We start from the raw sequence: 20,394 nt of genomic DNA on the forward strand, positions 1-20,394 counted from the left end.
GACTGAACACAACAGAACAAAAACACATGCACAACATGCAACATGCAACAGTCTCAGTTGAAATTAACTCACACTCTTGAAGCATGCATAAGCCTGTACCGGGTGGGACTTTCATCAACAGTTCTAAATTGGTTTGAATCCTACTTAAAGGACAGAAACAACTTACAAATCTGAGTTGACAAATATGACATGTGGGGTTCCTCAAGGCTCCATCTTGGGGCCTCTTCTCTTTAACATCTACATGCTACCACTGGCTCAGATAATGAAGAACAACAAAATAAGTTACCATAGCTATGCAGATGACACACAAATGTACGTAACAATTTCACCAGGAGACTATGCTCCAATTCAAACACTGAGTAAGTGCATTGAACAAATCAATGACTGGATGTGTCAGAACTTTCTCCAATTAAACAAAGATAAAACTGAGGTAATGGTTTTTGGAGCCAAGTCAGAACGTATAAAAGTTAGCGCTGAGCTTCAGTCTGCAATGTTCAAAACAACAGATAAAGCCAGAAATCTAGGTGTAGTCATGGACTCTGACCTGAGTTTCAACAGTCACATTAAAACAGTTACTAAATCAGCCTACTATCACCTAAAGAATATATCTAGGATTAAAAGACTAATGTCACAGCAGGATTTGGAAAAACTTGTCCATGCTTTTATCTTCAGTAGACTGGACTACTGTAATGGTGTCTTTAGTCTCACTAAAAAATCTATTAGAAAGCTGCAGCTGATTCAGAACGCCGCTGCTCGAGTCCTCACTAACACTAAGAAAGTGGATCACATCACTCCTGTTCTGAAGTCTTTACACTGGCTTCCTGTGTGTCAAAGAATAGATTTCAAAAATACTGCTGCTGGTTTATAAATCACTGAATGGTTTAGGCCCAAAATACATTTCTGACCTCCTGCTAAATTATGAACCATCCAGATCTCTCAGGTCTTCAGGGACTGGTCAGCTTTCTGTCCCCAGAGTCAGAACTAAACATGGTAAAGCAGCGTTCAGTTATCATGCTCCAAATATCTGGAACAAACTCCCAGAAACCTGCAGGTCCGCTGCAACTCTGACTACTTTTAAATCCAGGCTGAAGACTTATCTTTTTGTCGCTGCTTTTAATTGAAACTGAGCCGTTGTGTTTCGTTTTTGGTTCATGAACATTTGGGGCTAGTAACCCCAGGGAATCAGTGTCTGGGGACTTTGTCCTGGCTGGTTTTCTCTGTGTATGCTGCTCGGGACGTATGTGCCATACAAGCGTACACCGCTCATGTTCGGAGAACCCTTAAAGAAAGGCATCAGTAAAGTGGAACTTCTGTGTGAACTATTCATATCTTAAACTGCACTGTAACTTTTTATTCACGTACTTTTTACTCATGTATTTTTTCTTTTAAGGTTTCTTTTATTATCTTTTATTATGCGTCTGACTGTCTTTCATTTTTGTAAAGCACCTTGAATTGCCTTGTATTGAAAGGGGCTATATAAATAAACTTGCCTTGCCTTGTACTGCACATACTGATTCTCTAAATAGAAAAACATTGAATAAAACCTCTGGCACAGAGCGCAAAGAAACACTGTTATATTCCCTGACTTTTTTGAGAAAACACAAACATTCCACCCACATCCAAGAACAGACAATGCCACGGCTGACCTCACACTGTTGGTCAGGTTATCCGCACATAGACAGGACAGCTCAGACATTATACACACAAAAACAGTCACTTCAACAGACAGACACACATGCACGAACATACACATAGCCATTTCCCGTAATAAGTGCTTATCCTAGTGTCCTTTCTTTTCTCTCGTGACTACACACAACTCTCCCTCCCCCTCACATGCACAATAGCATATGTACACTCACAGACACACAGACAGCTGTGCAGGATTCAAAGAGCTGGGTCATGAACATAAAAACAAACCCACTCATGCTGAGGAAATTGTTAAGGCCTGGGGAGAAAGAGAGAGAAAGAGGGACACAACTCTGAAGTAGGGTAACTCCCTCCTTGGCCTTTTTCATAAGGCGTAGGACGGACAAAAGAGTGCACCCAGCAGGCTTTCAGCACGGGCAGTAAAGCCAAAGCTCTCTCAACCGGGATTTCATTTCCAGCAGGATCAAGAGTTTAGTCAGTTTGCAGTTCATCTTTTACAGTGAGTGAGCTGCACCACCAATTGGGTTAGTAAAAAGAAGGAGACACAACAAATGTGTTTTTTTGGCTGTTAAAATCTGGGGAGGACTTTCAGTAGACAGAGAAAGCTACAGAGTGAAAGCTCCCAAAAGACGAGACGGACAATCTGAAAGGCGATACATATAATACAGTCCAAGGTAAGGCTACATGTCTATGTTGTGTTGTACAGTACGTCTTTGTTGTGCATGTTTTTTTGGAGTTGACACCCAACATCTGTGGGAGGATTACTCCAGTTTTTAAAGCAGAGAGGATTAGAACCATATCTGCATTTAGTGTGTAACACATCATTCTGCAACTATTCTGCAGTAGGTTCACTGACAAACCTCGGGAGATTGTTTTTTTAATGCCAGACAAAACTTGCTGCTTGTTTCCTGTTAAAGGGAGTATTTCATAGCAGAGAAGGAATCTCTAAAATGCACACTTTAACCACTACTTTCTCACTTTGAACACGTTACCTTTATTTATACAGTTTATGGTCGATACCTTTAGGCAACCATGCACGCTGGAAGATACCACCGGAGCGACATCCTCCTGTTTACATTGGATTTACTGGTCCTGTTGGGGGTGTGCAGCATCCGGGGCTGTCGTATAGGCTCAGGCTCAGAGTGTGAGAAGGCCCCTTTTGTCCCGGGCCACAACTTGGCTGGGGAGGGTTTTGATGTGGTGCGGATGCGTCGAACTGGGGCATACGTCATCAATGTCAAAGCTCATCTGGCCGACAACCACACCTGTACACTGTGTCCAAACCGCTTCCAAGAGGGACAGGTGAAAACTCCAAAACTCAGCCTTCTATTTTTAATTCTTTCCACGGTGTCTTCAATCAATCTCAATTCATTTCACCTAATTCTTACCAATAACTCTCTTGTGTTCCTTCTTCCCTGCACTGTACCCATCATCCTGCCATCTCTCTCCTCCTCAGATTCAGAGGCTCCCAGCTGCAGTGCTCGACTGGCGTCCCTTCAGCCGCTGCAGTAAGCAGCTTTCCAGTGCCCTCCACCACTCTGTGGAATCCCTGCTGCGCAGCTCCAACTCGCTGGTTAACAACAACTGGGGCCTGGGTCTTAGTTTAGATAATATTGGCAAGGCAGTGCTGGGAGGAAGCCGCTCAGACTTGGCAAAGTTTGCTCGTTCGCAGCACAGTGTGGACAAGGCCACGTTTGCCACCCATGAAATCAGTTGCACCTACTACAGGTAAAGAGAAGGGAGGCTGGTGTACCACTGGTGATTAGTAAGAATATGCAATTTGATGATGTGTAAATACCTGGAGTCATTCATATGCAGCAAGGCCAGTAGCCAAATAATATTACAGTAAATGCAATCTGCAGATACTAGCTTTTAATGTTTTTCCTGTATTTATAGAAGGCAAATATATGTTTTCCATATACACTGTAGGCTAAAGATGTGTGCAGATGTTTTTTCTTTAAATAGACTTTAGATTAAAGTCTTGTTTTTATGGTTGAACTGCACATGCCTTTTGTTTTTTCAGCTACAGGCTGGCTGATCACCCCGAGCTGAGTGCAGAGTTCACAAAGCATCTAAAGAGACTCCCACAGAGCTTGAATACGACCAAGAACAGAGCCCTATATAGACGGCTGATAGACACCTATGGAACACACTACATACACCAGGTCAGTGGAGAACAGTGTTCTTTTTCTGTCTTGGTACTTGTGCTGCAGAATGTCTTTTCAAAAGAATTGCAAATACTGCTGAAGATAAGGATGCAGGGTGTATATGATGAACATTTTCATATTTGTTCCGTCTCCTAGGTCCAGCTTGGTGGCAAGGTGAGGCGAATCACTGCCTTCAGGACCTGCCTGGCCACTCTGAAAGGGTTCTCCGAGTCCGACATCAAAAACTGCCTGAACTTTGAACTCCGAATGGCTCTAGGTTTCCTCCCTGGCAATGTATCCTTATCCAACAAGTGCGATAACCTCCTGAAGGGTAACATGAGTATGGGCTTCTACCAAGGCTTCATGACCCATAAGATTGAGGTTATTGGAGGGGAGAGGTACTTCCCTGACATCCTCTACCAGGAGGACCCATCTGAAGCGTACCAGAGCTGGATGAACAGCCTCCACGATAATCCAGACGTGGTTTCTTACGCCATCTTCCCCCTGCATCATCTGGTGGATGACTCCCAGATCAGTGATAATCTGAGAAGCCTCGTCACAGAGTATATTAAAGATAACCAGCTGCAGGAGGCAGTGCTTGGTTTCAAGAACTGCTCCCCGACTTCCAACTTGGACCACAACTGCTGCCCTCTAAGAGCCGGCAGAGGAACGCTCAGGCTAGAGATCCACAGAGCGGGAGGCCTGAGGGCAGACACCTTCACAAAAACCGACGCCTACGTTAAGATCTTCTACAATGGCATGTACGAGGAGACGGAGACAGTGATGGACAACAACGACCCGGTGTGGAACGTGACTTATGACTTTGGATCGGTAGAACTTGGTCAGGCGTTGAGGTTTGAAGTCTGGGATCGAGACGTTCTCTACAATGATGTAGCGGGTAGATGTGTTGTCTTCCCTGAGCGAGGAACTCACTCTCTAAGCTGTCAGCTGAGCAAAGGAGTTCTCTATTTCACCTATACCATCAAATGTGATGCTCACTTGACAGGCTTCAGATGTGGACGATATTCCCCCAATGCTGAGTAATTATTAGATTACAATGCGTTAATGTAGATTTGAGCATTTCCTTCATACAAAAAGGGGCACTTTTAATTATCAAATGTCTTTCAGTAGCAGCTAGTAAACTGTAATGTCCTACGTTTTGTTTTAACTGTAATGATTTGTCAACATTTTTAATGCCAGACCAACTCCCCCTGATATGAAATGCCACTTCAGTAGGTTTTGGTAGGTTGTTTTCAGAGTCATCGTCTTGTGCATCGAATGCACAAACCAAAATAAAGATTTTCGCCTATGGTTGTCTTAAGTCTGATACAATTACATATATCAATAATGCATTGATAACCAAAAGGGCTACACACAATCACCATTTCAAGTAGCAGATGCACCATATAATTTTTTGTTTTGTTCTAGGTAACTCTTCACGTTACATTATTTAAACAATTTCTCCCCCTCTTTCCATTTGCGGGTTTTCCTGATTAAACAATGTAGGCATGACCACACAACCATTTATTCAATTTTTTTATTAATCACTTTTAAACAGAGACCTTAGAAACATACAAATTACTTATTAAAGCTTTTACACTCACAATACATTAGCCACTTTGAATACAGTACATGGATGCAGCAGCTGTTTGTTCAAATCCTTTCCTCCTTCACTGAGCTCAAGATATTTAAAAAGGAGTAGAAACAGCAGAGAAACCAATTAATGCACCGTTCATATGTAAAACATTCTATTTCACATTTTTCTAGTTTTAAACTAAAAAAACCTGGAATAATTGCACCGACTACAACCACACAACCATGTTACATCTGTATACAAATGTAATTCGGTCTTTGCCAAGAAAGGTGAAAACTGGACATATAACAGAGAATTCAATTAATCAGATTCTTGGTTGACTTTCTGATGAAAAACTGCCATCTTGAATATGGTAACACAGCAAATTAATGTAAATGGGAACAATTTATGTATAGTTTTCTAATCTGCTGCAGTGGACCAAATAAGCAAAACAAATTTGATGTAAACAACTCTTCTTTTTAGAAGCTGGCAACTAAGAGTGTTACATTAGGCACAATGCAACACTGTCGGGTAGGAAAAATGTTAAAAGATCTTTCATCCTACATCTTCTGTACTAGAAGTTCAACATTTCCTCCATCCAAGAGCACCAGTATGTATAATTTACCCAATCAGCAACACCACCTTGATGTGAGTATAATGATATAAGACTGCATGTGTTCTGGGAACTTAGAACATTATTTTGTTCGAGTGCAGTGTACTCCAACACTTGCTGCATTACTAACGGTTTGATCTGAAATTCTTAACCCTTTCTATCAAGTTTTAACAGAGAATCCTTGTGTAACATATGCAAACATTAAGAAGGCAGCAGTTTAGTTGTGCCTCTATACTGCTCTCGTATTTAAAGTAGGAACAACTGATGTGTGTGCATGTAAAAAAACAATATTTTAGGCACAGCTCAAGCATGTAGATTAGATCTTAATATCAGAACTTTTTTCTCTTTAATGGCGGGCATATGGTTCTCAGTAGTTTTCCAGTATCGATACAAAAAATGTGTTCAGTCAAAACACTGAAGTCTGCCCAGAATCACAGGGATGCCATAAAAAGTCTATTTGTTCAGGCTCACGGTTCATCCGTTTGTGTATCACAGTCCCAGTGAGGCTTTGAGCAAAGACGCCATATCTTCTGGTATGGTCCCCTCACCACCTGAAGACAACAACATTGTTTATATTTTTGTCTTATTTGCATATCATTCAAAAGGTTAGGATAAACGCAAGTCCCCTGATTCACTGTGTGCCCAGAAATATGGCTGAGACACAGATTGGTCACTGCTCTTAATCTTTTGATGTATTGCCTGCAAATCTATGCCAACGCAAGTAGGCACCTGGAAGTTGCCTTACATCTTCTCTGATCCACATTTTTCATACAAAGCTTTACTTTATCAATTCAATGTTTAAATTGTTCCTACATATTGTAAGGCAAGAATTATTTCTATATATAAATAAATAGTTATTTCTGTATACACAATAGTCATTGCATGCCTGTAGGACCTGATAGAAGTTATTCCTTTCGTGCTTTTCCTGAACTATTATGAACATATTATCAATCCCAGAAATGTTCTGGAACAGTTACAGTTTAAAGAAATCTGCTCAAACTGTATTTGCACTTCAATCCTGCTATATTTATCAGTTCTTAAATTTGGAACTGCCGTTTGTTTTTTGAGTATAACATTCATTTTGATATACTATTTTTCTTTCCCAACAAGTAATTCTCGGCATCTCTGCAGAGTTTAGGACATTTCTTTATTGTTGGCAAAGCAGTGCTGGAATCCGCTCGTCCTCATTCCTTACCTGCTGTCATTGATTTGTTAAGTCTGTTATTTTTAGAGTAAGTTTGTGCTATAGCATTGGATTTGGATTATTTAGGTTACATAATCAAATTAAAATCTAGAAGATGTCTTCATTAAGATTATGACCATGCGGTCAATAAAGCATATGTGACCCGCTCTATCGAAATCAGTCGGAAGTCGCAACGGCTCATTTCAAAATAAACGTGGATTTGCGTAAAAAACTATTTTTTCGGGGTTTGGGTGTTTTGTTTGATTTTAAACAAACAAAGTCTTGGCTTTCAGAATATTAAACTTTTATTTCCAAACTCACACGATAAATACATTCTTTAAGCTTGTAAAGGGAAGATGACAGGCAATCTGCTCTTCCGCAGCGCCGCCCCCCCTCCCTCCGGTGACATTATGAATGTAAGCGTAGAGTAATCATAGATAACACGGCAGGGTCCGTTACAGTTTGTTTTCATCTGATTTCAATTAAACAAAGTCTTGGCTTTCAGAATATTAAACTTGTTTCAGCAAATTCAGATGATAAATACAGCTTTGAAGCTTTTAACGGCATAATTACAAGCGGAGAACGGAGTAATTTAACGTCACTGCAGGCATAACAACAGCCGGTGTTTCTCGTGAGGGTTTTCCCCGGGAAACAAACGCAATACGCAAAATTACACACACACACACACACACACACACACGTATACACACACACACGCGCGAGCTTCCCCCAGACCAGTAATCCAAACGAAAATATCTTCCCTCCGTACTACTTTGATCATTTGCTCCGATAATAACCAATCAGATCGATGGATTCCAGAGAAGAGGAAACTTTAAAGGCCTTTTTCTCAAAATGATGACTCGGTGACAGTCATTATATAATGTGACATATTTCGCTTAATATTTGGAGAACAAAAACAATCCAGATATCATTAGAAAGCTAGGAATCTCCTCTTTCCAACAGTGTATACAACTCAAAATGTGTCTTCGGGTCAATGTGACTGATTTCGATGGAGCAGGTCACATATGTATGTGTAGAAATCTCCTTACCTTCAGCAGCGGTCATGTCCTGTTCCAGCTTCAGTTTCCTCTGGCCCAGCTGCAGCATGATGGCCTCTATGCTGTCCTTGCTGATCAGCTTCGTCACCTGTACAGTCCTGATACCAACAAAGAGCTATATTAGTCATTCAGGAAATCAATAGATGAAGCATTGCTCTGGAAGGAGGAGGTCCTGTGTTTTCAAAGAATACTTAATGCATCAGCCTGAGATTTCATCAGAATCTGCAGAAGTGTTTTCAGTCAAATTGCTGATATAGTAAGTTGGTAACTAGACCTCATTGGATAACACTCCAATAAACAGATACATAAATCCAATCTTACTTGGTCTGGCCTACACGGTGACATCTGTCCTCTGCCTGTTTGTCATTGTAGGGATTGCAGTCAATGTCATGTAGGATGACAATATTAGCGGATGTGAGGTTGATGCCCAGGCCACCAGCACGTGTTGACAACAGGAACACAAATATGTCAGGATCCGTGTTGTACTCATCAATCAACCCAATCCTGCAGGAAAAAGAAACATTTGAATTAAAGACTGTTTATTATTAACAGCTACAATTAAACATGTGATAGACTTACTGAATCCACTGAAGTCTAACCAATATCTACACATTTTAAGGATTGTGTTTCATAGTTCTACTGTAAAACACTGACCTGTCGGCTATGGGTGTAGATCCATCCAGTCTGATATAACGATGCTTAAGATGTCGCATCAGCACCTCGACAATATCCAGCATCATGGTGAACTGACTGAATAATACCACTCGGTCACCCTGTAAGGTAGTAGAAAAGTGTTGGTCCATGATAAGATGTTTACTCTTCAATACATGCATCTGCGCTCTTCCTGCATGCACCGCAGACATGGTTCTGCACATATTTATTTACCTTGTTTTTATGTGAGGCCAGCAGCTCTGTGAGGTGGTGAAATTTCCCTGAGTCAAGCAGGAGTTCAGTTTCAAGCTGGTAAGAGCCGATGGAGGAGAACTGCTTGCACAGCAGATGTAGCTCAAAGTCTGACATCGCTTCCATGTCCTCCTGGATCAGAACAGCGTTTGCATCGAAGTGAGTTGGCTCCTGTGGGGGGAGGGAAGAGAATGTTTGTTTTAGAAGAGGCAGAAAACAAGGAGTAGGAAAAGAAAGTGGTACGAAAGGAGGGGTCAAAGGACAGATATACAAATGGAATCACAAACAAACAAAACAAAGAACATGGAGGCCATACGACCCAGCGGAAAAGACATCCCGGCATTCGGACCCACCTTGAGCATGAGTTTGCTCATTGCTTTGAGCTTTTCTGTGGTGTAGTATTGTCGATGAAGCAGAGGGTGGTTGGCCATTTTCCTCAATTGCATCATCACATTACACAACTCGCGCTCTGCAGAAAAAAACGCACGAGGACAATTATTAACCATACATTTATTTCTGTTATCTGACAAAAATACCGTAACACTCGGATGTTCAACAGGTAGCAGTGAAACAGGCTTACTCTCTCCTATAATGGTAGTCTTGAGTTTTTTGAACATGTTCTGGTAGAGAACCTGCTGCTTCTCACTCATCGGGCAGGACTCGACCTTCTCCACCTTGGCTGGCAGCTGCTTGAGGACCTGAAACAAAAGAAAGTACATTACATATTTACAATTCTTACCCAGGGTTTGAACTACAATTACCCTCATGTGACCATCATTTAGCAAATAGAGACGTTCTACAAAATCTATGTTTGCTAAAGTGTGTTTAAGACAATTGATTCTTCCCTAACAGACGGAATCAACATGTTCATTGGAGTCTACTATTTCAGTTCATAGCTGGATGCAGGGAAAGCATTTCATTTATTTGCCAATATTTTACATCAGGTTTTGAGACCAAAAACTGATGACTGAAAAACAAAAAGATTCTGCCAGATTTACCCCCATAACAGACTTCTCACATTCATTATATTTACACAACACAAATGTGTAGCTGTAACTCACCTCGCTCTTGACTCTTCGGAGGATAAAAGGTTTCATGATGAGTTTAGCCTGAGAAATACGGTCCCTTTCAAAGCGGCTCTGCTCCTCCTGGGATTTCTGTAACAAAACAGAAAACATTGACTCCTTTGGTAGTTGGCATTACATTGTTCTGGTCTGGTTTAGTGAAACAATAGCTGCTAAAGTTTGATTTGAAAAAAGGGACTCAAAGAAACCGCAGATAAGTTGTCAAAGTGAAGATCACTTCCTTCAAGCAGCCTGCTCAGTCAGGTGTTGCTTTAATCTGACCAGCGTTTCAGCATTTAAAGCCGTCACACCATGTTCCCCCCATCTGGTTGGCGTGCAGTTATTTGTTGTTATTCGGCTTCAAACAGAACCGGGTTTTCACACAAACACTGACCATTGAAAACATTTTGGAGAGCTGGTGAGTGGAGCTGGAGAACAAAGAAGGCATGATGAAGTTCAGAAGAGACATGAGCTCCAAGAGGTTGTTCTGGAGAGGAGTTCCAGTCAGCAGCAGGCGATGTTCTGCCTACGGAGCGAGAGAGGGACAAAGAGACATCCCACACTGTGATGTGCAATACTTTGGACAGAAAGGGAGATACCACAGAAACATGCTGATTGTGGTTGTAAAAAACGTCAGTTAACTAACATTAATAGACATAAGGTGGCGGTATCGTAGAGAGTTCATGTTCTTCAGCATGTGACCTTCATCAAACAATGCATACTTCAGACGCAGTTTACGGAACACACCGCGGTCGTTATCGTTTCCTATGGCCATGTTATATCTGTAAAACAAATCAAACAATATAGAATAAAACAATGTTGAGTTATGTTGAGGTGTAGGAGAAAAGTTATTTCCACCACCAGCACTGAAATCTGTCAAATATGATTGAGAGAGTGCGTTTGCTCACGTGGTCACAATGACGTTGTATTCAGTCTTGTCATCGAGGAGTACGTGTCTGAGGTAGCGGCGGTCCTCTAAGGATCCTGCGTAAACATTTACATACTGCTAAAAATGGTGACATGTCCCTGAATGAGACTGTGTACTGCATACACAACTATGATTGATAACATTAAACACAGTTCACACATATGCGAGGTTCATGGAAAACCATAGGAGAGATTTCAATGTGAAAAGATGAAAGAGGAGTCATACCACAATAGACTACAACTTTGAGGCGTGGACACCACAGCTTCATCTCTCTGACCCAGTTATCTGCAACAGAGAAAAGGAAACCACCAAAGGTAGTGTCAATGGCAAACGCAAACAAACGTTTACATACACCAAAGCAACACAAGAGTTGACAACTTTATTTCTTACTGGTCCTCTTCCATAAAAATAAAAACCACATGCAGCTACGCTTAACATTATAATCTAAAAGTGTGTTATTCAAATGACACAATATTCAGGAAGGTAGCAAAGTGCTTCGGATCATTACCCAGGGTGGAAGCTGGCACAACGATGAGGTGAGGACCCTCTATTCCCATCTGGTACAGCTCGGCCAGAAATGCTATAGCCTGGATAGTTTTCCCCAAACCCTGAGCGACGGAGAGAGAGAAAGACAGTCAGATAACAAACACAGATAAAGAGGTAAACAAAGAGCCAGGTGGACATACAAAAAAGATATTTGAACATCTCTGTTTCAGATCACACAAGCAGCAAAAACCTTGACAGATGTCAACACTTCCACACAAATAAAAGGTTCTTACTTCTTTAACCGTCTTAGGACTAAATCAACAGGATGAACTGTCTGCTGCAGGTTCTCTCCTTTTCTACATTTTGTTTCACCTGGCTACATATCCAGACAAAACACTCTTTGATAGTGGCACAGTAACACTCATTGAGTGGTGACAAGTTGTAAGCCCCCGCCGTCCTGCTGGCTTAGAAAATGTTAACATTTATATGTTTATGAATTTGATCAACATCTCATGAAGGCTGGATGTCTTACCATTTCATCAGCGAGGATCCCACTCAGTTTGTGCTCATACATAAGCAGCATCCACTTTAGACCAATCAGCTGATAGGGTTTGAGCTGGTTACTGAAAGATAAACGGTAACTGACTGAGAACAAGAAATTGATTCAACAATTAAATAAACAACACATACTGTATGTCATCCTTAAAGGTAGGGTAGGTAAGAATGGAGAAACCAGCTCAAGTGCGCTAGAATTTGAAAGTACACAACCGAAAAAAATATGCCCAGACTTCCTTACAGTAGTGTTCATTTCGTTGACTAAAACTATGACGAAATATGTTCGTCAACGACCTTTTTTTCCATGACGAAAACAAGACGATGACGAGACGGCAGTAAACAATAACTGTAACGAAATCATCATGCAATATCGTTGACGAAAAGTGACGAGACGAAAATGTAGTTTACTAAATAAAAACTATGCCAAAATCTCCCTTTACTTTCGTTGACGAAAAATGAGGAGACGAAATATTATCAAAGATAACGTTACATCTCTGATAGTCAGTTTTTCTCCCAGCAGTTCCATTTCCGGTGCTGCGGCAGGGCAGCAGCTGTGTGTCTGTGGTGCGCTCGGCGGTAGATTTGAATTACACCGGGCAGCGGCACAATATGAACTGTCAGGAAGACTCGGGTCTAACTCATGGTCTAACTAACCTTATTTAACAGAAAATAAAATGGCAACAACAGGGCTTGGGAGCAGTGGTCGCACTCGCGTTAACCGAATACCCCCCCGTCAGCGCGAGTGATTGATAAATTGTGCACTCGACGGGTAATAATGGATTATGACGGAAATGTTACAATCCTGTCCGTCAAAATGACTGACAACGAAAAAGTCTAAAGCCACCACTGCTTGGGAGAAAGAAACGATGTGATATTTGGGCCCATTTTCGCTACAATGAGGCGGAGAAAAAAAGCGAATACATTGTTTTATCAGAAGGGAAGCAATGTGGCCATAACACAGCTGGTAAAAACACCACAAACCTGACCAGATACTCTCTGCAAAGCTGCATAATCATTCAACCTGTGTTTTTCATCAAATAAGGACAAGATATAATCTTATTTATTTATATATACTAAAATGACAAATTATTGGTTTTGACTAGTTTGACTGAAATGTTCTATATAATCTGATGACTAAAAAAGACTCAACAGTTTTTATTGACAAAAAGTAGACTCAAATAATTAGTTTTCTTTGACTAAAATAAGACTAAAATGCTCAGACTTTTAGTCGACTAAAACTTGACTAAATAAAAACAGGATGAAGGTGACTAAATATGACTAAAACTAAAAAGGAAATTTAACACAGGACTAAGACTAAAACTAAATAAAAAAATAGCTGACGAAATTAACACTACCTTACAGAGCCCCTCCTCCAACACACACGGACATGACCAATGAGGGCACGAGATAAGTTTGTGCACAGATGGAAGGCTGACAGGCAGGTAGGCCATCCAGTTATTTTAGCCGGCTAAAATGATTGGTCGTGCTTTTTACAGCGCCACAGCTTCCACAGATGAAATATTTTATATGTATTTAATGTCAAAGCATTTAATGTATTTATTGCTATCGGGATGTTAAGAGCATTCCATGGAATATAACAAAAAGTGTTTCTGAAGTGAATTACCTACCCCACCTTTAAGTCCTAATGCATATTTTATGTTAACAAATATTAAAAGATGCGACCCTTGTAATATCAGCTGGGTTTTGTCTAAACCGGCTGACAGGGGCGCCACGCCCTCTTACTTTTGGCGTGTGCCCTCATAGCAAAATGCCGATTTTCCCCGTAAAAAAATAATGTACAGTGATGAGCAGAAAACAATATTTCTGGTCATCAACAACTGTATGATTACTCAAAAAATATGAAAATCGTGTCAAATAGACCGTCAGACAGCTTTGTTTTCATGGAGTTCCGACATGGTGTTGTTGTTTACGTCTGCGGCGCCATCTTTAATACGGGCGTCATGTTCTCGCGAGAATTCATATTTCTTATTTACAAGATCAGCACCACAGTACTGTCCTCATACTATATTTTTCTAGAAAAACCCCTGATCAGTGACACTGTTAGAGGGATCTACCATGACCCTCTCAAAAAATGAAACCCAGGATATTTAGAACATATAATGAGAAAAATAAATGCACCTATCAGCCTCATGTGCCGAATGAGAGTTTGGAACAGCTCTAAATCATGGTGGGTACACTCAAATGAATTATGGTTTTTTGTTTATGTGCATTTACTCACTTTCTGTTGAGGAGTTTGGGCTGTTTCAGGGCCGCTGTGCCCCTCTCCATTACCGCAGTGACCTGTTTGACCATTTTTGAGGAAATGGTTTGACATTTGGACATCAGCCCCAGGACAACCTTCCGCTCTTTTAAGACAACTCTGCAGCCCATCAGTAAGTTCTCCGATAGTCCCTTGTCCTTAGTGAAGAAATCAACCTAAAAGAGGAAAGAGCAAACTGTCACGACTCACACAATATGAGGAGTATCTACACAGGAACCATTAACACAATCTTTTAGTAGTCCTTAAATGTCCTGACAGTCAAGAATCACTGACCCTTATAGGGCCAAACACACTTCATAAAAAGGTGCTAAAACACTGCTAACATTATTGTTAAGTTTGATATATTAAAAGATAATGAAGTGTTTGGAAAGTTAAAAAACTCAATCTAATAAACGAGAGCAGTATGAAAGATGTGCTATGAGCTGAAAAATTGTTTAGCTATTCAATACATTGTGCAAATGTCTTGTCTCTACAAGACCGTGGAGTAGTGCGCTCAATAAGTACAATAATGAACATGTCACACATTTTCCAGGTGTTTGGATGGAAAATTCTACGACCGACTGTTCTTTGTATTCACAACTTTTCCTATTGATAACTTTAGCAAACTGTTTAATATGACATGCGAGAAACACCTGCGTGTCTATTTGATGTTTCTTGCCTCATTCATTCGGAAACACACAAAAGCATTCTCTCACCAGACTTTGCCAGCCCTCAAAGGGCCTCCGTTCAAAAATCTTCTTGGCCTTTTTAACAGAGCACCCAGAGATTAGCGACAGCTCATCGATCGTTGCGTCCTGGAAGAACTGGAGCATCTCTTTCTTCAGATCCGTCATGCCACCTTTACAATCCAGCTCATCATCCGAGTCCTCAAACTCACTGCTTACCGTTTCCTCTTCATCGTCATTTTCACCCTCAGAACTGACATGTTCATCTGAGGCAAGAACCTTCTTCTTTCTCTCTGCTGCCTGCTTCTTAGCTATACTGGTCCCACTGGCAAATCTGGAAAGCATCTGAGCAGTAGAGGTGGAGGAGGATGGCATCAGGAATGCAGAGGTAGTGAATTTCTTGACAGAGGATGATGAAGAAACCAAGTCAGGACTTTTTACAAGTGTTGAAGTGCTTCTTTTGTTTCTCAAATCTACACTGCTGTCGGAATCTGGATCCTCACTGTCCTGTGTAACTTCTGTATCACCATCTTGATCACCTTTATTGTTCTCCTCTGATTCACTTGATATGTCGTCTTCGGAGTCTTTTCGATCTTTTCTACTTTTACTGTCTCTGTGATCTTTGTGTAACCTCGACTTCCTGTGGTCCTTGCTCGACGTTTGCTTGCTCTTGGATTTCCTGGATTTGTTTTCATTCGAGTCAAGAGAGCTGAAACTGGATTCATCTGACAATAGAAATAAAGAAAGTCTTAGCTGGAATCCACACACACACACACACACACACACACACACACACACACACACACACACACACACACACACACACACACACACACACACACACACACACACACACACACACACACACACACACACACACACACACACACACACACACACACACACACACACACACACACACACACACACCACACACACACACACACACACACACACACACACACACACACACACACACACACACACACACACACACACACACACACACACACACACACACACACACACACACACACAGTTAAAAGATGGCTAGATTCAGATGACAGCTGTTTTGTATGTACCAGGGTCTGAGAACATCTGTAGAACCTGCAGAGCATCCTCTACATTCCAGTCGTGTTCCTGCAGAACCATACGCAGCTCCTGCAACAAGACAGACATCAGCAAGAGTCAGAAGTAAAACATAAGATCCACCGTTTCCTAAATGAGCCTTGCAAAATTTGTTTTCATTGTGGTCTGTCCTGGATGCTGAGAACAGTTTGTATTCTTTTTTTCAGGGCAACCAGTGCCTTTATTGTAGAGACAGGCTTGAAATGGGGAGACAGAGGGGATGACAGTACACGGGCCACCAGCTCTACCAACTGAGCTATACGGCAGCCCAGCACACCCACAGTTGTCATGTCATCATCATCAATGCCTGAACAGTTTGAAAGGGGGGAATCAGGTTGTACTAAACCTGTAATCAACACTACAAATAAACTACGATGGGATCAGACCAGCAATAATGCCAAATTGTGCCAGGGGCATAAAGTGGGGGGCACTTCTTACAGCCCTACCACGGCTCACAAAGTAAGTCCAGTGTCATATACATCGGCTAAAGTACCACTTGCTCTGTGGTAGTTCTTGCTACAGTAAATGTATTCAGGAGCACATTTTGCAATGATGACACACATAGACTCATAAGGTGAAAACAATACCACTGTCTGTAATGAAATGTCCGAATGCTTCACAGACAGTCTTTCAGTCCTCACCTCCTTGTCCTGGTCAGGAAACTTTTTCTGCAGTTTTCTGACCATGGCGTCCTTCTTCTCTCGGCTTGGACTTTTGTCTCCCTCATCTTCTTCATCAGAAACCTTTTTTGGTTTACATACAAGCAAGAGTAAATACAAGCAAATGGGAACCCCTTTTACCACCTTAAATCAATAAAAACCTGAGACCCGCATTTGAAGTGGAGGGTGAGCCAAAATGGTCATGCAGACTGTTATCATATCAGCCTTAAGACATGACTAATATTACAATCATTTTGTGGAACATACCGGTCAAATAATAATTTCTGTTGATGTTATCTATATATCTGCAAATGTTTGCCCGTTAGAAAATGTAATATATATAAAACCTTCTTTTACACGAAGCGCAACAAACCAAAAGTTGTGTTTCTCTGCAGTGTATGATGAAATGGCTACTAAGATAACAGGAACTTTAATTGTTGTGTAGATTGCTTTAAACCATAAATGATCATTCTTTATCTTACCTCTAATGGCCTGTTCTTCTTGCTGGGTTGATCCTCACCACTGTCCTGAGAACTGCCGGATCCATCCTGCTTTCTCTTCCTGCCTTGGTCTGGGGCTGAGGAGACAAAACAGCCAGTGCTCTCAAAATATACAACTAGAGCAGAAAAGTTGCAAGCTAGGGAGAGGTTATTTTTATTTGGAGTTTTTACTGTGTGTTACTTGTGTTTCTGGTTCGGAGCAAGCATCAAATATAAATGAATATTAAATAAACAAAAAGTAAAACTTCCGCAGATTACTTTTCTCTAACTATGAACTAAACCTTCTTCATGCTACAACGACATGCAGGAATTAAGCACGTCCTTATAACAAATAAATGATTTACCTTCTTTATCACCAAATCTTAAAATGCATTCAGCTGCAGCCCCATCCAATGTGCTTGTGTTCTTAATTACCTGAAAATGAGACAAATCAGAAAAATACAAAAAGGGATTGTTTTTTTATGAACAGTGTCCATGTTATTGCTGGCCATTACATAAATGAAACACATAAAGCTTAAATCAGTGTATATTAAAATCAATCAAGTAAGACCACAATACAGATCCTGCAAATGGGCTTTTCCTTGGAATCAAATTAATTTGGTCAATGCCAAAAACTTAAAAATCCTCAATCTCGACTCACCTCCAGTACCTGCGTTCTTGTCAACTGAGGAAACATCTCCAGTAATCTGTCAGTTTTCTCCTTCAGTTCACAGTCCTCGTCATCTGTGTGATCTGATGCCACATTTTTTGATGATTTTCCTATGGGGTTTCTATAAAGACAACAAAACTGTAAACCAGAATGAATCGGAATGAATGTGAAAAGATATTTTAGTTTACACTTACTTGAACTTCCTAGCTAATGTTTTGTTTTTTGTTTCAGAGATGAGCTCATCCTCCTCTAGGTCAATTGTAAGGACTTCCTCAAAAACCACTCCTCGGGCATTGGACTTTGTTTGGGCTTTGACCGGTTTCATCTTTGCTGTAAGGCAAAATATTAAAACAAGTTAGCAGATGCATTCACAGCAGTAATGCACACTACTAACTGTTAGCAGAAAAGTATTCAGCTATTTTGGTTTTTATGGCACATGTCAATGTTCACCTGCTTGTCTCTCATATTCAAATGAGTGTCCATCATGATATCTGGATACTGTAGAATTTAAAACTAGATTTCATTATTATTTCAGTGCAGCTCTGGTTGGATGATAACAGTGAGAGTGACTGCTGAGAATAATGTCAGAACCTCCTTTAGGGTTGGGGATTTTGTATACTAGAGTATTCTATGCCCACACACAATTCCCTTTCCAAACGACTTGAACTACATACGATATATTGACAATTGAGATATTATTCATACATTTCAATGAAAACACATTAAATCAGAAACATCTACTAGGTAGTGAATGCATTTTGATGGACGTCTACCCCACTGTGGGAAAGAGTCACTTTGACCCGTAACAAAAGGCTGCATGATAATAAATACCATCTTATTTTAACTACTGCTAACGATAGCATATATGACACATCTAGCTAACAGCACAGTAGCCTAGCCTTTACATCAGCTAGCTATCGTTACCTGGCTTGTTCTCCTTCTCAGACTCGGGACTTTGGGACCCACTATCCTCTTCGTTGTCTTTTGTCGTCTTCTTATCATAACGAAAACGGTCTAAGTTGAACATGTTAACAGTCTGGTGCGTGTCTGACAGCGGCAGCCCTTTGTCTCCTTCAAGTCAGTAGTATTATCTCTGTCCTGTCGCATGAAGCACAGTGTTCCTGTTAGCCAATAAGACAACCTAGCTAACAAGCATCGGGTGTTAGCAAAGCAGCCAGGGTTAGGATAGAAACACGGCACTTTTGAGCTGTGTCACTTCCCTGTTTTAACCGCAACGGTTTTAAATAGATGGAATTATAACACACTGATTGATTACCAAAGACAGTCGTTTTGTCCTGGGTCCTTTCTCGTATCTCGACTAGAGCCGGTTTCCCGCGAACTCAAGCGGCCCTGGAGGATGCAATGACGGCTCCGCTGATTGGTCAGAGAAGGCTGGGGGGAAACTGACGGAGGAGTCAAGACAATACACTGTGGTCTACTTCCGTTTTTGCGCTCATAATGTTTTTCCGGCTCAAAAGTGACCAGCTATGCATTTATTGCTTCTATTCTCCCCCTGGTTTTAAGGGATTAACGTGGTGTAATCTAAAATACAAGGTATTATGGTGTCATGTTGTAACAGAGTTGTAAACGGTTGATTCCACAGTGGTATTATAAGAGTAGGAGGGGAACTATCTTGACAGTCGCTCCAATATGGCTTATGAAACCTTTCATCTCAGTGCACACAGCGCGGTGGTGACTATTTAAAAGTGATTTAATTATGAAAGGTACAATTATATGAGGTCAAAGAGAGCTTGTAGGACTGGATTTACCCTGATTTAGCCACATTATTTGTGTGCAGCGTTGGAAAGTAACTACTCAACAGGCCTACTTAAGAACAATTGTTGTTAGGTAGGCTTGGCTTGGCTTAATTTGAATATTTCCATGAACTGCTATTTACTGATACTTCTACTCCACTACATTAACTGTTTAAACCTATGTTTTACTCCACTAAACATAGCTGGGATAATATTAGTTGCTAGGCTTTGCAGATCAAGATTAACATTACTAATTGACTGTACTCAACCAGTAAATGATGATGCATTATTATAGATAACAACTCTATTGATCCCTGGGAGAAAATGTAAAAGATAGACATCTTTATAAGCTTTTTACATTGTAAGTGTAATAATGTTTCCATGATTGGGATAAATAATATTGTCCAAATGTAAAGCTGACCTTATAATTCTGAAATTGAATTAGTTACTGTATGATTAAATTGTGTTCTGATTGCCCTGTTTGAAGTGTTATTACCTGATGATCTGTTGGAGAGGTGTCTGAATACTGGGACTTTAGCTAGTCTTTCAGCTATTCCAAGTTGTTCTCCTGTGGATAAAGATAATAATAGAAGTCAATCAA

The 20,394-nt window shown here is 40.8% G+C and overlaps 2 protein-coding genes across 5 annotated transcripts; one reads left to right on the top strand and one right to left on the bottom strand.

The window, feature by feature from the left end:
• The first annotated feature begins 2,034 nt into the window (after positions 1-2,034).
• On the top strand, positions 2,035-5,104 carry prf1.5 (perforin 1.5). Of its 2 annotated transcripts, none has more exons than XM_034234830.1 (5): positions 2,035-2,321; positions 2,654-2,949; positions 3,104-3,375; positions 3,671-3,812; positions 3,951-5,104. In XM_034234830.1, exons 2-5 carry the CDS (start codon positions 2,680-2,682, stop codon positions 4,836-4,838), a joined length of 1,572 nt encoding a protein of 523 aa, XP_034090721.1. In that variant the 5' UTR covers positions 2,035-2,321; positions 2,654-2,679; the 3' UTR covers positions 4,839-5,104. The 2 variants fall into 2 exon arrangements, with proteins under 2 accessions (XP_034090721.1, XP_034090720.1); XM_034234829.1 differs by having other exon boundaries at positions 2,674-2,949.
• Positions 5,105-5,314: 210 nt separating this feature from the next.
• smarcad1a (SWI/SNF-related, matrix-associated actin-dependent regulator of chromatin, subfamily a, containing DEAD/H box 1 a) lies at positions 5,315-19,428 on the bottom strand. 3 transcript variants are annotated; one of them, XM_034234810.1, is made up of 23 exons: positions 18,964-19,066; positions 18,234-18,369; positions 18,031-18,160; positions 17,735-17,804; positions 17,373-17,467; positions 16,873-16,974; positions 16,186-16,264; positions 15,134-15,828; positions 14,397-14,593; positions 12,135-12,225; positions 11,625-11,724; positions 11,342-11,401; positions 11,097-11,172; positions 10,835-10,970; positions 10,583-10,714; positions 10,186-10,281; positions 9,705-9,822; positions 9,478-9,593; positions 9,107-9,295; positions 8,876-8,994; positions 8,543-8,725; positions 8,213-8,319; positions 5,315-6,531 (listed from the first exon to the last, which is right to left on the bottom strand). In XM_034234810.1, exons 1-23 carry the CDS (start codon positions 19,064-19,066, stop codon positions 6,470-6,472), a joined length of 3,192 nt encoding a protein of 1,063 aa, XP_034090701.1. In that variant the 3' UTR covers positions 5,315-6,469. The 3 variants fall into 3 exon arrangements, with proteins under 3 accessions (XP_034090701.1, XP_034090702.1, XP_034090703.1); XM_034234811.1 differs by lacking the exon at positions 18,964-19,066 and adding an exon at positions 19,316-19,428 and having other exon boundaries at positions 6,470-6,531; XM_034234812.1 differs by lacking the exon at positions 18,964-19,066 and adding an exon at positions 18,490-18,511 and having other exon boundaries at positions 6,470-6,531.
• Between the last annotated feature and the right edge of the window lie 966 nt (positions 19,429-20,394).

Source organism: Gymnodraco acuticeps, unplaced genomic scaffold (genome assembly GCF_902827175.1).
Source record: "Gymnodraco acuticeps unplaced genomic scaffold, fGymAcu1.1, whole genome shotgun sequence".
Lineage (NCBI taxonomy): Eukaryota > Metazoa > Chordata > Actinopteri > Perciformes > Bathydraconidae > Gymnodraco > Gymnodraco acuticeps.

Excerpts from the sequence above, each read along its gene's own strand:
- prf1.5 (XM_034234830.1), top strand. The coding sequence starts at position 2,680 with ATGCACGCTGGAAGATACCACCGGAGCGACATCCTCCTGTTTACATTG. Across the intron at positions 2,950-3,103 it reads ACCGCTTCCAAGAGGGACAG|ATTCAGAGGCTCCCAGCTGC; the intron begins GTGAAAACTCCA and ends TCTCCTCCTCAG. Across the intron at positions 3,376-3,670 it reads ATCAGTTGCACCTACTACAG|CTACAGGCTGGCTGATCACC; the intron begins GTAAAGAGAAGG and ends TTGTTTTTTCAG.
- smarcad1a (XM_034234810.1), bottom strand. The coding sequence starts at position 19,066 with ATGTTCAACTTAGACCGTTTTCGTTATGATAAGAAGACGACAAAAGAC. Across the intron at positions 16,265-16,872 it reads TTCCTGACCAGGACAAGGAG|GAGCTGCGTATGGTTCTGCA; the intron begins GTGAGGACTGAA and ends GTCTTGTTGCAG. Across the intron at positions 6,532-8,212 it reads GGACATGACCGCTGCTGAAG|GTGGTGAGGGGACCATACCA; the intron begins GTAAGGAGATTT and ends TGTTGTCTTCAG.